Source organism: Bos indicus x Bos taurus, chromosome 1 (genome assembly GCF_003369695.1).
Source record: "Bos indicus x Bos taurus breed Angus x Brahman F1 hybrid chromosome 1, Bos_hybrid_MaternalHap_v2.0, whole genome shotgun sequence".
In the NCBI taxonomy this organism is placed as follows: Eukaryota; Metazoa; Chordata; class Mammalia; order Artiodactyla; family Bovidae; genus Bos; species Bos indicus x Bos taurus.
Window position 1 is genome coordinate 64,242,779 of NC_040076.1, and position 16,882 is coordinate 64,259,660.

At 40.6% G+C, this 16,882-nt stretch overlaps 1 protein-coding gene across 7 annotated transcripts in view; it reads left to right on the forward strand.

The window, feature by feature from the left end:
* MAATS1 (MYCBP associated and testis expressed 1) overlaps window positions 1–16,882 on the forward strand; it is a 113,699-nt gene that overhangs the window by 23,745 nt on the left and 73,072 nt on the right. For 6 of the 7 annotated variants that reach the window (XR_003508930.1, XR_003508925.1, XR_003508895.1 and 3 more), the window contains 2 exons: window positions 6,147–6,328; window positions 16,158–16,335. Coding sequence is in view for 4 of the 7 variants with exons in the window: in XM_027529065.1 (XP_027384866.1) it covers window positions 6,147–6,328; window positions 16,158–16,335 (360 nt within the window). In the remaining 3 variants the exon portion in view is untranslated. The remainder of the gene's footprint in view (window positions 1–6,146; window positions 6,329–16,157; window positions 16,336–16,882) is intronic. The other variant, XM_027529317.1, reaches the window with a different exon arrangement.

The window sequence follows — 16,882 nt, forward strand, 5'->3', positions numbered from 1 at the left end:
ATGTAGGCATGGAAATCCTCAACAAAGTATTAGCAAATCAAATCCAACAATGTATAATAAGAGTTATACACCACATTTTAAAATCAGTTAATGTAATGGGTCATGTCAACAGATTGAAAAAGAAAGATCACATGATCATATTAATAGAGGCAGAAAAACTATTTGACAGTACCTGATACCCTTCATGACAAAAAAACTCCCAGTTAACTAGAATTAGAGAGGAACATTTTCAACCTTATGAAGAATGTGTACCAAAAACCTACCTCATACTTAATGGTGAAAAACTCAGTTTTTCCACTACAGTCAGGAAAAAGGCAAGGATGTCTCCTCTCACCACTCCCTTTCAGCATCATACTGGAAATAAGACAAGAAAAATAAAAGATACACAGATTGGAAAGGAAGCAATAAAACTCCCTCCCCCGAGGCATTTTATTTGTATGTATTAGATCCCTAGAAAAAGAATCCAAGGATTTTCCCTGCTGTGTGTTTTCATCTTGCTTCTTCATGGTCCATTGATGCCAGTTGAGGTTGTCAGTACAACGAAACCAAACTGCCGGGATGGGAGCAGGTTATTCTGCCATTTTTCTAGATTTTTGAGTTGCGCATCAAATCTGGGGCTGATCACTCCACACTTACGGACGTGGCATTTGCCTCTCTTTTCGGCATTGTTGATACTCTTGAGAGCGTCAGCCAGGACACTCATGTGCACCATTCTGGCGGCATGGAAAGATGGTGGAAAGAGCAGCGATAAAACTTTTAGCAGGTGGCATGTTCGTCTTTGTAGAAAATCAGAATGAATTGGCTTAAAAAAAATAAGTGGGGTTAATAAGTGAATAAGTGATTATAGCAAGGTTGTAGGATACAAGGTTAGTATACAAAAGTCAGCTCTTTTCCTATATACCTGTATAGAACAAGTGGAATTTGAAATATAAAACACAATGCCATTTACATTAGCATCAACAAATGAAATACTTAAGTATAAATTTAATAAAATACAAGATCTATTTAAGGAAAACTATAACACTTCAGTGGAAGAAATCAAAGAAGAACTATAAATAAGTGGAGAAATATTCCATGGTTGTCGATGGGAAGATTCAGTGGTGTCAGTATGTCAGGTCTCGGAGGAGGCAATGGCACCCCACTCCAGTTCTCTTGCCTGGAAAATCCCATGGACGGAGGAGCCTGGTGGGCTGCAGTCCATGGGGTCGAAAAGAGTAGGACACGACTGAGCGACTTCACTTTCACTTTTCACTTTCATGCATTGGAGAAGGAAACGGCAACCCACTCCAGTGTTCTTGCCTGGAGAATCCCAGGGACGGGGGAGCCTGGTGGGCTGCCGTCTCTGGGGTCGCACAGAGTCGGACACGACTGAGATGACTTAGCAGCAGCAGCAGCAGCAGCATGTCAGGTCTTCCCAGTTTGAAGTACAGAGTCCAGGTAGTCTCAACCAAAATTCCTGCAAGTTATTTTGTGGATATTGACAAAGTGATTCTAAAGCTTACCTGAATAAGCAAAAAACCTGAGAATAAGCAGCACAGTATTAGAGAAGGACAGAGTTGGAGGACTGACACAACCTGACTTCAAGCTATTATAATCAAGAAAGTGTGCTGTTGGCCTTCCCTGGTAGCTCAGTGGTAAAGCATCCACCTGCCAGTACAGGAGACATGGGTTCAATCCCTGATTCTGGGAAAATCTCACATGCCACGGAGCAACTAAACTCGTGTACCAAAACTATTGAGTCTGTGATCTAGAACCTGGGAGCCACAGCTACTGAAGCCCTTGGGCCCTAGAGCCCATGCTCCTCAACAAGAGAAGCCACTGCGAGGGAAGTCTGTGCACAGTGACTAGAGAGTAGCCCCTGCTTGCCACAACTAGAGAAAAGCCCACCTAGCAACAAAGATCCTGCACAGCCAAAAAGAAATAAATAAAAATTTTTTTAAAAACTGTGATATTATGGAAAGAATAGACAGATGAAATAGAGAGCCCAGAGATAGACCCACATGCTTATAATCAGCTAATCTTTGACAGAAGAGGAGATGGTTAGATAGCATCACTGACTCAAGGAACATGAATTTAAGCAAAGTCCAGGAGGTAGTGGAGGACAAGGAAGCCTGGTGTGCTGCAGTCCATGGGGTCACAAAGAGTTGGACACAACTTAGTGACTGAATAACAATCTTTGGCAAAAAGAGCAAAGCCAATACAATGGAGCAAAGACAGTCTTTTTAACAAGTGATGTTGGAACAACTGGACAGCTACATGCAAAAAAAAAAAAAGAATTTAGACACAACTCTTACACCCTTCACAAAATTAACTTAAAATGGATCACAGACCTCAGTGTAGAATACAAAAAGATAAAACTCTTAGATTACGTAGGAAAAACCTAGATGGTCTTGGGAATGGTGATGACTTTTTAGATATAACATCAAAATCACGATCCATTAAAGAAATAATGGGTAATCTGGACTTCATTAAAAAAAGGTCAAAGACCTTAACAGACACCTCACCAAAGAAGATATACAAATGGCAAATAAGTGGAAATGCAAATTAAAACAATATACCACCATACAACTGTTAGAATGGCCAGAATCTGGAACACTAACACCACCAAATATTGAGCAACAGGAATTTTCATTTTTGATGGAAGTGCAAAATGCTATAGTCACTTCAGAAGACAGGTTTTCAGTTTCTTACAAGACTATGCATACTCTATACAATATGGTATTATCTTCTGTTCTGAATGATGCACTTCATGGAAATGAGACATCTGTAAATGACTGTGGATTGAACTTTAATCCCTATGCACTCAAGACACATTTATTGAATGAGTGAAAATACTAATACTATTATTACTTATCTGTAGAAATGTTAGTGATTCTCACCTGAATCATGAATGTTAATGTATTGACACACCAAAATAAAATTTGTCTAAGACTCTTAAAGAAAAGACTATACACATACTCTTAACGTATGATTCGGCAGTCCTACTCCTTGGTATTTACCTGAAGGGGTTGAAAACTCATGTCTACACAAAAGCCTTTGCTAGCTCTGTGAAGCTCCTCTTGTGTGTAGGTTTTTTAACATGTATTTATTATTCATTCTTAGTTGAGTGGGTCTTTGTTGCTGTGCTTGCTTTTCTCTAGTTGCAGAGAGCGGGGGCTCTTCTTTGTTGCACTGCAAGGGCTCCTCATTGTGGTGGCTTCTCTTGTTGCACGGGCTCTAGGGCCCACGGGCTTCAGTTGCAGCGTGTGGGTTCAGTGCTTGTGGTCCCTGAGCTCTAGAGCAAGGCTTAGTAGTTGTGGTGCAGGGCTTAGATGCTCCATGGCATGTGGGATCTTCCTGGACCAGGGATCAAACCTGTGTCTCCTGCACTGGCAGGTAGATTCTTTACCACTGGACCACCAGGGAAGCCCTGCATGTAGTTTTGTTGGGACCAGAAGGGGAAATTTTAAAAGACTGTGGGTGTGGCAGACAGTGCCTGCTTTGATGGTGGCTGGTATTAGAGGAGGGAGGGTCTAGATGGAGAGTATGGAGCAGTAGGAGCTGCTGAAAGGATACCATCCTTAAACAGACTAACTGAGGCCAAGGGTGTGATCCAGGACCAGGCAGAGCTCAAGCCAAGTAGGGAGCAGATGTGGGATCTTTCTGGTGTTGGGTCCTGATTGAGGTTGGGCAGAGCTGGGAAAGAAGATTTTTTGCTTGCTCTTATTCACATTTTACTCTCCCTTGAAACCAACTGAAATGGAGAGAAGAATAGGTTGGAGAAAAATATCAAGTTAATTAGGAAAGGAACTGTGCTGTTAAGTTACACAGGACTTTTGTCCAAGTAGCATTCCTCCTTTGCATCCTCTCCTCAGACCCACGGGGAAGGGTCCCAAGTCAGCAGAAAGCTTTGGCAGAGGGATTCCTCAGGCTTTGCCATAATCTTAGCACGTTTAAGCAGATGGGTCAAATGTGAAACTAATTTGGAAAGCAATAATTTATTCTCTTGATCCAAGCTGATGGTTTTATAATAATATTCACATGACCTGGGATAATATAAAGGTAATTTGAAGTTATTTCCTCAAGTAGAATTTTTATAGTAGAATACTTTCTGCTGAAAACATAAGAAACTATATATACTTATATTGTCTACTTATGTTGGAAATTAATAGCAACTGCTGAAAAAAATGATTTCAGTACCTGTTAGATTTCAGCATTAAAATCTGTTTAAAGTACTGTTCCATCACAGGTTGAACTGCCAAATAGACACTTCTTTCTGATTGGCTTGAAATGCATTTTTCTTTGAGCTAAGATGTACATGCTATGCTCATGTATAAGTACCTCCCATTGCCTTTGACTATTATTCTTAATGGAAATCTTTTCTTTCCATTACATTTATTTATGTCATTTAATCAATTCTTCTACCAACTAGAAAAAAGATTTATTTTAAATGGAAGTGGTATATATACATATATATATATATATTTCTTATTTTATAAGTAGTTTATGTACAGGTTAAAAAAAGTTAGAAAATTCAAAAGACTGTAAACATGAAAAACTTCTCTCTATAATCATACTATCCAGAAATAATTGCTTTTATTATTGTATATCCATTTAGGAATTTTTATGTGCCCAGTAGCACAGTCTATAAAAACATAAAAGTGTACTCCTGTTGTACATACTGCTTTATAGTGTTCTTTTTTCTACTTTACATTAGATTGTAGACATTTTGTTCATTCATATAGATTACATTGTTACTTTTAATAGCTGGATAAAAATTATGGCTGTACCATTTTTTAAACAGTTTTTCTACTGATGGTCATTATTTAAGTTTGTGGTTTTTTTTAGAGTCACATGAGTAGATTGGGAAAGATTTCCATGAAGTGTTGTTTAATCAAAAAAGCAAGATGCAAAACTGTACTTATAATATGATTTCATGTTAGTCAAACAGTAAAATAAACTGTATTTTGTGTCAGCTGTAGAAAATAAGTGTGCAAAAAATAAGGAGGATGTAATTCAAGGATACATCTGGGGTATATGTCCTAGATGGGCTTCCCAGGGGGCGCTAGTGGTAAAGAACCCGCTAGCGATTGCAGGAGACTTAAGAGACGCAGGTTCAATCCCAGGGTTGGGAAGATCCTAGATACCAGGTATATAGAAAGGGTACTGCTATGGGTGGAAAAAGAAGAAAAAGGGATTGAGGGATGCAAACTCAAAAGTAAAAAAAAAAAACACCACTATGTGCTACTATACTTTTTGTTAAATTATGGATAAGGGTAGGCACATGTTTAAGTGAATTTATAAGTTTTCCTGTGCTTAAAAATAAAATGAAAAAAAAAGGTGACTATAATGGATCCAAGGTTGATGCCTAATGACCCCAGATATAACCACTTTTGAAAATAAAATCAGCCATTAAGAAGTTTTTTACTTTTATAAATGAGACTTTATAAACATGTTTGCATATATCTTTGCACACTCATTGACTTATTCCCCATAATAAATTCCTAGGAGCACCATTGCTTGGGCAAAAGGGTGTTTTAAGGGTTTGATATATATTTAGTCACTTGTTAGTTAGGTTTACCTGTTTGTATTTTCATCAGCAGTTTATGAGAATGCCTGTTTCTTCACAAGTTCATTGATGCTAAGAACTTTCAATCTTTTAAATCATTGCTTATGTGCTTCCCTGTGGTTCAGAGGTTAAAGTGTCTGCCTCCAATGCAGGAGACCCGGGTTCGATCCCTGGGTCGGGAAGATCCCCTGGAGGAGGAAGTGGTAACCCACTCCAGTATTCTTGCCTGGATAATCCCATGGACAGAGAAGCCTGGTAGACTACAGTCCACGGGGTCACAAAGAGTCGGACACCACTGAGCAACTTCACTTTCACTTTTACTTTATGTGATATAATTAAATAGCATCTTGCTGTTTTAATTTAATTTTCTTTGGTTATGTTATGTTTATTATCTTTTCATATGATTGTTAGAAGTTTTATTTTTTGTTTTCTGACTGTCCTTTACTCATTTTTCTGTGGCTATTTAACTGTCTTATTGATTCACAAGGGCATTTTACATAGAAAGACTTAACTCTTAATCATATATGTTGCAAAACCTATTGATAGGTATTAAGTGATTATATCAGGTTTCAATTTTTAAAATAATTTTCCTTTTTAGGGCAGATCCATATACTTTTCCTCCTCCTCCAACTAAGTACCTGCCCATTCCTTCGAAGTACACGGTGGGCACTCAGACTGATTATCGGGATGCTGAAGTTCAAACAGACCCGTATTCTCCAGAATATGTAGTATGTCAGGATTCCATCCCTGAGCTCCTGACCCTGGCTACTCTCACTTGGGGTGAGTTGGAAATTCTTTTGAATATTTGCAGATGACAGTCCTGATGACCACGCATGCTATCGAGTTCTTGGAAATGACACACACAGAGACAACTATGGTTTAAAGCATTGCTATTTAAAGTGTCTTGCTCAGTAGAGCTACTTCATAGACTCATACACGTTCTGATAGATTTGTTCAAAAAGAGATACGCCATTATCATTGTAAGACACTTCTTGTCCTTTTTCCCTGAAGCTGAAGTTACATTTAGACTTAATTTTGTGGTTCCTTTGCTGACGACTCACCTCCCTCTTCTGTTTCTCTCAGTGAATCAGCTCCTTTCCACTGAGAAATTTATATTCTTTCTTTACACATAAATTTTTTTGAGTATATAATACTGAATGCATATTCCAACATGTAATATGCATGACATATGCATATTCCAACAAGAAATAATATTATCTTATAATATGCATCATGCATATTGTAAATATAGCAATAATATGCATTTTGCATTTTCCAACAAGTAATAATATCCTCTTACTTTGCTAAAATATCTTGGGATTTATCAAGGCTCTCATATACTTTATTTGATAATTTAGATGATTTCTTTTGATATTATATCTGAAATGCTCAGAAATTCACTCTCAGAGTATAGAAATTCACTCTGGTCTAGGCCTTTATAATGTGAAACTATAAATATTAATAAGAGAAGGGGCCTTTAGAAATTGTTAGAAATTACCTTATTAAACTCATTTGATGGTGCCTAGGAGAAGGAAATGGTAACCCACTCCAGTATTCTTGCCTGGAGAATCCCAGGGACAGAGGAGCCTAGTGGGCTGCTGTCTATGGGATCGCACAGAGTCGGACACGACTGAAGTGACTTAGCAGCAGCAGCAGCAGGAAGCTGAGAACCAGAGAGACTGATTCCTTGAAGATCATGGAAATACTTAGTACATTGTAATTTTTATTAAAATGAGGTTACTTTTGTTTCCCCAATGTAATGAATTGTGATCAAATCTGTGTTAGTAGCAACAAGGATGGTCATGTCTGAGTTCTAGTTCTGATTCTTGTTTCTTGGCTCACTTCTTGGATCCAGATTAAGCATTCTTTACACCCACAGTTTAAAGCAGAGACTCTACCTTAAGTCTAGATGACAGACTCAGAGTATGCTGAAATCTTTCCCTCTCCTTTGCACACACAGAAAACATAATTATGAAAATTAATAACCACACTTAAAATCAAGGAAGAAAATCAATCGTTTAGCAGTGAAGACTTCTTCCTAAAAGGGAATCTGTGATGATGAGCAGGGACTCTGAATGGTGAGGAGCCAGACCTGATTAAACTAAAGGAGGGAGAAGCTTCTCTCCTGCCCACAGGTAGAACTGAAGCTCAGTGCCTGCCAGTCTCAGCCAGGGACTCCTACCTGCGACCTTGAGCTTCACCTCTTGGTGTGGGAAGGGCTTAGCTTTGAGCTGCAGAAGGACTGGAGCCACGCCCTGGAACACAAGAGGTTTAGGTAGGGGCTCAGAAATGCTTCACTTGGTAAAGACCAAATTGGAGCCCTGCCCTGGCAGCTCTGGGGTTCAAGTGTCAATAAAAAGCTCCATGAGTCAGGCCTACCTCCTCGTTGGTGAGGTCCTGGGTAAAAGTTTAAACGGATGCCTACATATTATGTGTGTAGACATTTAAATATTATAAATCAACCTACTGTCTGTTAGATAAAGTACATTCTATATTTTTCACAAATCTTTATAAAAAGCTGAAAGGACAAGTGTACATTTAAAATTCTTAGACTCCTTGGGATTGCACGCTGGCATGTGGCAGCAGTGGGAGAGGCTGCCTGGTGGCTGGCCCTTTCTCTGGCTCTGCTCATCACGAGGGCTTGTTGTGCATGCCTGTGATTGCCTCTCCTGTCCTGCTTTTCCATTTTCTGTCTAGACATCCTTGCAAACAGCTGCTATGTGGCCACCCCTTGGGCTTAAGGGTGAACAAACAGCAGCATGTAGTCTGCCCTCGGGAGTCTGAATCCTGCGAAGTGGCCCATGTAGATTTTGGAAGTGGGTTTGGGGCCATTTACACAAGGAATTCCAGGCTCCCTAAGAGATGGAGTACCTCCAGGTGGGCATTCTGTAGTAGCTTTAAAGTGCTGTGGGAAAATAACCCAAATCTAGAATTCTTAAACCAGCCAAACTCTTACTTGGGAGAGAAGGTGAAATAAAGACACTTTCATAGGACAGAACATTTCAGAGGTCTATCTCATAGGATATTGTAAACTAATTAAATTCATTTATGTAATATGCTTAGGCCAATGCCTAGTATGGAAATAACCATTGTATAAATGTTAGCTATGGATCTGAATAAGGGAAGAATAAAAGGACATCCTTGAACATACTTCCAAGTTCAGTCACTCAGTCCTGTCCAACTCTTTGCGGCCCCATGGACTGCAGCACGCCAGGCCTCCCTGTCTATCACCAACTCCCGGAGCTTACTCAAACTCATGTCCATTGAGTCTGTGATGCCATCCAGCCATCTCATCCTCTATCATCCCCTTCTCCTCCTGCCTTCAATCTTTCCCAGCATCAGGGTCTTTTCCAATGAGTCAGCTCTTCACATCAGGTGGCCAAGATATTGGAGTTTCAGCTTCAGCATCAGTCCTTCCAATGAATATTCAGGACTGATTTCCTTTAGGAAGGACTGGTTGGATCTCCTTGCAGTCCAAGGGACTCTCAAGAGTCTTCTCCAACACCACAGTTCAAAAGCATCAATTCTTCAGCGCTCAGCTTTCTTTATAGTCCAACTCTCACATCCATACATGACTACTGGAAAAACCATAGCTTTGACTAGATGTTCCTTTGTTGGCAAAGTAATGTCTCTGCTTTTTAATATTCTATCTAGGTTGGTCATGACTTTTCTTCCAAGGAGTAAGTGTCTTTTAATTTCATGGCTGCAGTCACCATCTGCATTAATTTTGGAGCCCCCCAAAATGAAGTCTCTCACTGTTTCCACTGTTTCCCCATCTATTTGCCATGAAATAATGGGACCAGATGCCATGATCTTAGCTTTCTGAATGTTGAGTGTTAAGCCAGCTTTTTTCATTATCCTCTTTTACTTTCACCAAGAGGCTCTTTAGTTCTTCTTCACTTTCTGCCATAAGGGTGGTATGATCTGCATATCTGAGGTTATTGATATTTTTCCCAGCAGTCTTGATTCCAGCCTGTGTTTCATCCAGTCCAGCGTTTCTCATGATGTACTCTGCATAAAAGTTAAATAAGCAGGGTGACAATATACAGCCTTGATGTACTCCTTTCCCTATTTGGAACCAATCTGTTGTTCCATGTCCAGTTCTAACTGTTGCTTCTTGACCTGCATACAGACTTCTCAGGAGGCAGGTCAGGTGTTCTGGCATTCCCATCTTTTGAAGAATTTTCCACAGTTTGTTGTGATCCACACAGTCAAAGGCTTTGGCATAGTCAATAAAGCAGAAGTAGATGTTTTTCTGGAACTCTCTTGCTTTTTCTATGATACAACAGATGTTGGCAATTTGATCTCTGGTTCTTTTGCCTTTTCTAAATCCAGCTTGAACATCTGGAATTTCATGGTTCACATACTGTTGAAGCCTGGCTTGGAGAATTTTGAGCATTACTTTACTAGCGTGTGAGATGAGTGCAATTGTGGGGTAGTTTGAGCATTCTTTGGCATTGCCTTTCTTAGGGATTGGAATGAAAACTGACCTTTTCCAGTCCTGTGGCCACTGCTGAGTTTTGTTCAATATGCCAAATATGCTGGCATATTGAGTGCAGCACTTTCACAGCATCATCTTTTAGGATTTGAAATAGCTCAACTGGAATTGCATCACCTCCACTAGCTTTGTTCATAGTGATGCTTCCTAAGGACCACTTGACTTCACATTCCGTGAGTGATCACAACATTGTGATTATCTGGTCGTGAAGATCTTTTTTGTATAGTTCTTCTGTGTATTCTTGCCACCTCATCTTAATATCTTCTGCTGCTTTTAGGTCCATACCATTTCTGTCCTTTATTGTGCCCATCTTTGCATGAAATGTTCCCTTGGTATGTTGAATTTTCTTGAAGAGATCTCTAGTCTTTCCCATTCTATTGTTTTCCTCTATTTCTTTGCACTGATCACTGAGGAAGGTTTTCTTATCTCTCCTAGCTATTCTTTGGAACTCTGCATTCAAATGGGTATATCTTTCCTTTTCTCCTTTGCCTTTCGCCTGTCTTCTTTCATAGCTGTTTGTAAAGCCTCCTCAGACAGTCATTTTGCTTTTTTGCATTTCTTGGGGATGGTCTTGATTTCTGTCTCCTGTACAATGTCCCAAAGCCTCCATCCATGGTTCTTCAGGCACTCTGTCTATCAGATCTAATACCTTGAATCTATTTGTTGCTTCCACCGAATAGTCATAAGGGATTTGATTTAGGTCATACCTGAATGATCTAATGGTTTTTCCCTACTTTCTTCAATTTAAGTCTGAATTTGGCAATAAGGAGGTCATGATCTGAGCCACAGTCAGCTCCCAGTCTTGTGTTTGCTGACTGTATAGAGCCTCTCCATCTTTGGCTGCAAAGAATATAATTAATCTGATTTCAGTATGGACCATCTGGTGATGTCTATGTGTAGAGTCTTCTCTTGTGTTGTTGGAAGAGTGTGTTTGCTATGGCCAGTGCATTCTCTTGGCAAAACCCTGCTTCATTCTGTACTCCAAGGCCAAATTTGCCCATTACTCCATGTATTTCTTGGCTTCCTACTGTTGCATTCCAGTCCCCTATAATGAAAAGGACAGCTTTTTTGGGTGTTAGTTCCAGAAGGTCTTGTAGGTCTTCATGTTTGCATGCATGCTAAGTCACTTCAGTCATGCCTGACTCTTTGTGACCCTATGGATTGTAGCCTGCCAGGCTATCTTGTCCAAGGGATTCTCTAGGCAAGAATACTTGAGTGGGTTGCCACTCCGTCCTCTGGGGGATCCTCCAGAACCAGGGATCGAACCTTCGTCTCTTGCATCTCCTGCATTGGGAGGTGGGTTCTTTACCATTAGCACCACCTGGAAAGCCATAGGTATTCATAGAACCTTTCAACTCAGCCTCCTTGGCATTAGTGGTTGGGGCATAGACTTAGATTACTATGATGTTGAATGGTTTGCCTTGCAAACAAACTGAGAAAATGCTGTCATTTTTGTGACTGGACCCAAGTACTGCATTTCATACTCTTGTTGACTATGAGGACTACTCCATTTCTCCTAAGGGATTCTTGCCCACAGTAGTAGATATAATGGTCTTCTGAATTATATTTGCCTTTCCTGCCCATTTTAGTTCACTGATTCATAAAATGTTGACGTTTACTCTTGCCATCTCCTGTTTGACCACTTCCAATTTATCTTGATTATGGCCTGACATTCCAGGTTCCTATACAATATTGTTGTTTACAGTGTGAGACTTTACTTTCACCACCAGACATCCACAACTGGGCGTCGTCTTTGCTTTGGCTCATCCTCTTCATTCCTTCTGGAGCTATTTCTCCACTCTTCTCCAGTAGCATATTGGACACCTGCCAATCCAGGGGGCTCATCTTTCAATGTCACATCTTTTTGCCTTTTTGTACCGTTCATGGGGTTCTCGGGTCAAGAATGCTGAAGTGGTTTGTCACCTCCTTCTCCAGTGGACCTCGTTTTGTCATCTCTCTCTGCCATAAGCCAGCCGTCTTGCGTGGTCCTATATGGCATGCTTCAAAGTTTCATTGAGTTATACAAGGCCACCATTTTGGTTCATTTTCTGTGATTGTGGCTTCCATTCTGTCTGCCCTCTGATGGATGGGAGTGCATGCTTCCTGATGGGAGGGACTGGCTGTGGGGAAAACTAGGTCTTGCTCTGGTGGGCAGGGCCATGCCCAGTATATGTTTAATCCAGTTTTCTGATGATGGGTGGGGCTGTGCTCCCTCCCTGTAGTTTGGACTGAGGCGGCTCAGTCCTTGAGTTTGCAGTCTCTATGGTGGAGCTATAGGGTCTACGGTAGGGGTAATGGTGACCTCCTCCATAAGGACTTATGCCAGTACGTTGCGCCTCCCAGGACTGTTTCTGTCAATACCTCTGACCCTGTGGCAGGCCACTGTTGACCCATGCCTCTGTAGGAGGCTCCCATACACTCATAGGCAAGTCTGGCTCAGTCTCTTGTGGGGTCAGTGCTCCTTTCTCCTGGGTCCTGGAGCACATATGGTTTTGTCTTTTCCTTCTAAAAGTCTGTTTCCCCAGTGCTGTGGGAGTTTTATAATCAAATCCCACTGACATTCAAAGTCAGATCCCCTGGGGATTCCCAGTCCCTTTTGCCAGGTCCCCAGGTTTGGAAGTCTGTTGTGGGCCCTCGAACTTTCGCAACAGCGTGAGAACTTCTTTGGTATAGCTGTTCTCCAGTTTGTGGATCGCCCGTCCAGCAGCTCTGTAGTGGGGCTAATGGCGACCTCCTCCAAGAGGACTTGTGCCACCTGCCGGGCCTCCCAGCACTGCTACTGCCAGTGCTCCTGTCCCCGTGGGAGGCCACTGCTGACCCATGCCTCTGCAGAAGGCCCTCAAACACTCAGAGGCAGGTCTGGCTCAGTCTCTTGTGGGGATCACTGCTCCTTTCCGTGGGTTTTGGTGCACACAAGATTCTGTGTATGCCCCCAAGAGTCTCTGGCAGATATGAAGTTTTAAATGTGACCGCAGCCCTCCTACCATCTTGCTGCTGCGCCTTTGTCCTTGGACGTGCAGCAGCTTTTCTTGGTGGTTCCAACATTCTCTTTCTGATGGTTGTTCAGCAGCTAGCTGTGATTTTGGTGTTCTCACAAGAGATGAGCACACGTCCTTCTACTCCGCCAAATTAAATTTGTAGACTCTTTGGGTAGTGTGGACATTTTAACAATATCAATTCTTCCAATCTAAAATGCAAGATATCTTTCCATTTCTTTATGTGGTTTTCCGATTCCTTCATTAATATTTTATAGTTTTCAGAATATAGGTCTCTCACCTCTTTGGTTAAGTTTGTTTGTAGGTATTTTTCTCTTTTTGATGGGATTTTGTTTTATTTTTTCTTTATTATTGCTTGTTTTTCTTTAATTTTGTATTGAAATATAGTTGATTTACAATGTTGTATTAATATTTTGTACAATGAGGTGATTCAGTTGTATATATAAACACATTCCTTTTCATATCTTTTCCATCATGGTTTATCACAGGATATTGAATACAGTTCCCTGTGCTATTCAGAAGGATCTTGTCATTTATCCACTGTGTGTATTACCGTTTGCATCTAACCTAAAACTCTTGCTCTATCCCTCCCCACTTCCTCTCCCCCTTGACAACCACAAGTCTGTTCTCTGTGAGTCTGTTATGTTTTATAGATAAATTTATTTGTGTCATATTAGATTCCACATACAAGTGATTTCATATAGTATTTGTCTTCCTCTTCCTGACTTAGTTCACTTAGTGTGATAATCTCTAGGTTCATCCATATTGCTGCAAATGGTGGTAGTTTGTTCTTTTTATGGCTGAGTAGTATTCCACTGTATATGGACATTTAGGTTCTTTCCATGTTATGGCTATTATGAATAATGCTGCTACGAATGGAGGGTTGCATGTATCTTTTTGAATTGTAGTTTTTCCTGATATATGCCCAGGAGTAGGATTCCTGGATCGTATGATAATTCCATTTTTAGTGTTCTGAGGAACCTCCATACTGTTTTCCATAATGGCTGCACCGACTACATTCTCACCAACAGTGTGGGAGGGTTAGAAAATAGAATCCAACAACTCATTAAAGAGGTCTTACACCATAGTCAAGTGATGGGATTTTAAGTGGGATTTTTTTTTTTTTTGCTTTCTCTTTCTGATGGTTCATTATTAGTATATAGAAAAGTGACACATGACAGTATCTTTAAGAAGATGGCTAACACTTCCCTGATGGTCCAGTGGCTAAAACTCCACACTCCCAATGCAGGGGGCCTGGGTTTGATCCCTGATCAGAGAACTAGAACTCACTGGAAGAAACCCTGAATGCTGAGAAAGGAGGATTCTGAGGGCAGGAGGAGAAGGGGGTGACAGAGGATGAGATGATTGGATGGCAATGCCAACTCAATGGACATGAATTTGAGCAAACTCTGGGAGATAGTGAAGGACAGGTAAGCCTGACATGCTGCAGTCCAAGGGGCAGCAAAGAGTCGGACAAGACTTAGTGTCTGAACAACAACAGAGAACTAGATCCTGCCTGCTGCAACTAAGACCTGGCACAGCCAAATAAATACATTTTAAAAATAAGTTAATAGATGACTTATCGTAACCAAATGGGTTAATCATACAAATTCGAGTTTAGTACAATATCAGAAAACCAACCAATGCATTTTACCATTTTAACAGAAAATATCAGAAAATGCTTCAGTAGATTCAGGAAAAGTAGTTTGATAACATTCGACATGCATTCATGTTGTAAACTCTAAATGTTGGGATCAGAAGGAAATTTTAGTAACTTAATAAAGGTTATCTGAGATAAACATAATACTAAAGGTAAGACTTGAGAAGCTTTATCCTTAAAATCAAGAAAAAGACAGTAATTCCTTTGTCACCACTATTATTTAGCAGTTGAGGGAAGATCCTAGCCCAGAACTTTTTCAACTAGGCTATGACCATCAACCCCAAGGACATTTGGAAACTCCATAATAATGATAAGGAGAATGGGTTGGGTTTGGGGGAGCTAGGCTGGCATGGATACGAAACATCCTGCCCTGCATGGGGCAGACCCATCCAAAAATTGTTTGCCCGATACAGTATTAATAGCATCCTGGTTGAGAAATAATTGAGTTAATGCAGTAAAACAAGAGAAGAAAAATTAGGTATGGGGATTAGAAAGAAGAAGCAAAACTATTTTCACTTGTAGGCAATGCACTCATTTTAAAAATTTAAATGAACAGAACTAAGACTCTCAGTTCAGTAAGGTAGCTTATTGTGAAATCTACATATAATTTTACTTCTTCCTTCCCTGGTAGCACAGATGGTAAAGAATCTGCCTGAAGTACAGGAGACACTGGTTCTATCCCTGAGTCGGGAAGATCCCCTGGAGAAGGGAATGGCAACCCACTGCAGTATTCTTGCCTGGAGAATTCCATGGACAGCCCATGCGATTGCAAGAAGTCAGACATGACTGAGCGACTCACACTTTCACTTTCTGACTTGGATGCAGTTTTCTCTATTTCTTTCTCCCTCTCTCTCTTTTTCCCCCCAATTTCTCTGGTCAGGGCTTCCAGTACTATGTTGAATAGGAGTGGTGAGAGTGTGCACTCTTACCTTGTTCCTGATCTTAGAGAAAAAGCTTTTAACCTTTCACTGTTGAGTATGGTATTAGCTGTGGGCTTCTCTGTATAGTTCATTTTTGTTTAATATTTGTTTCTAGAGAGGGAGTATAGTATAGTATAGTATGTAAGACTGCAAGGGCCAGATTGTCATTGGCAAATTCTGGGTTTCACCATCTACTAACTATGATCTTCTGCAAGTTATTTTGATATTTCTTTGTATTTCAAAAGATGGATTTTTCCAATATGGAACGTTCCAGGGTGTGATTATTTAGTAATAACCTAATATCTTTAAATACTTCCATGCAAATGAGATGTCTTCTGACTGAATTGCTAATAAGAGAGAGTGCAGGGCACAGATAATACACTCTCAGGCACATGTGGAGACATATCCCAATATCATTTCATCTTGTCATAACCTTCAATTTAAAGAGGACAGGAACTGAGAGGGAGTCAATTAAATACTAGCAGGTACATGAGTGTGTCTGTGTGTTTATTAAGTGTTCTGCCTCATCCTCTAGGTCGAGGGCTCCCGGCAGGACAAGCTGAAGTAGAGATGATAGAACGTGCCCGGGAGAAGCGTGCTTGGGAAGACACCCTGCCCCCTCTGAGTGACACTTCCCAGTTTGAGAAAAGGAGGCGGATGATGAATGCCATGGAGAGGAAGGAGTGGGCCTTCAGAGAGCAGGAGATTGAGAAGTAGGTTCTCAGCTACCCAGACAGTTGCTCCTACACTGATGGGATTAATGTTAATACTTTTAAGCAATAGAGCAAATAGAGTTCCCAAATGTAAGGGTTTAAAAGCAATCCTTAACCTGTAGAGTTAGGAGACTGGGTTTCAGGAGCAATAGCTCCATTATTTTTTCTCCAATAATATAAATATATATATAATGCCTTCTTTATGTGTGAAGTTCAGTGTGGAACCCAGATTTGAACAGTTCCTCATGGGATCTCTGATCTCTTTTTTCTTTAGTAACTTATCTGGGCTGTCACAGAATTCCACTGATTTTTGCAAAATGTCTTTCAGACTGTCCCTTTCTGTTCCTTACCAGTGCCAGGGTCCCTCGACTTTGACCCTCTTCCTATCTATCAAACAGCCTCCTGGCTGATCCTGTCTCTTTCCCCGGTACCGGATTCAGTCAGGACCTCTTGGGTTCTAGCTGCAGCTAATAAGGCATTTATATTTAAAAGACAAACTGTGGACTTAACTCTTCAGTTAAGAGATGACCTCACAGTACATAAGTAA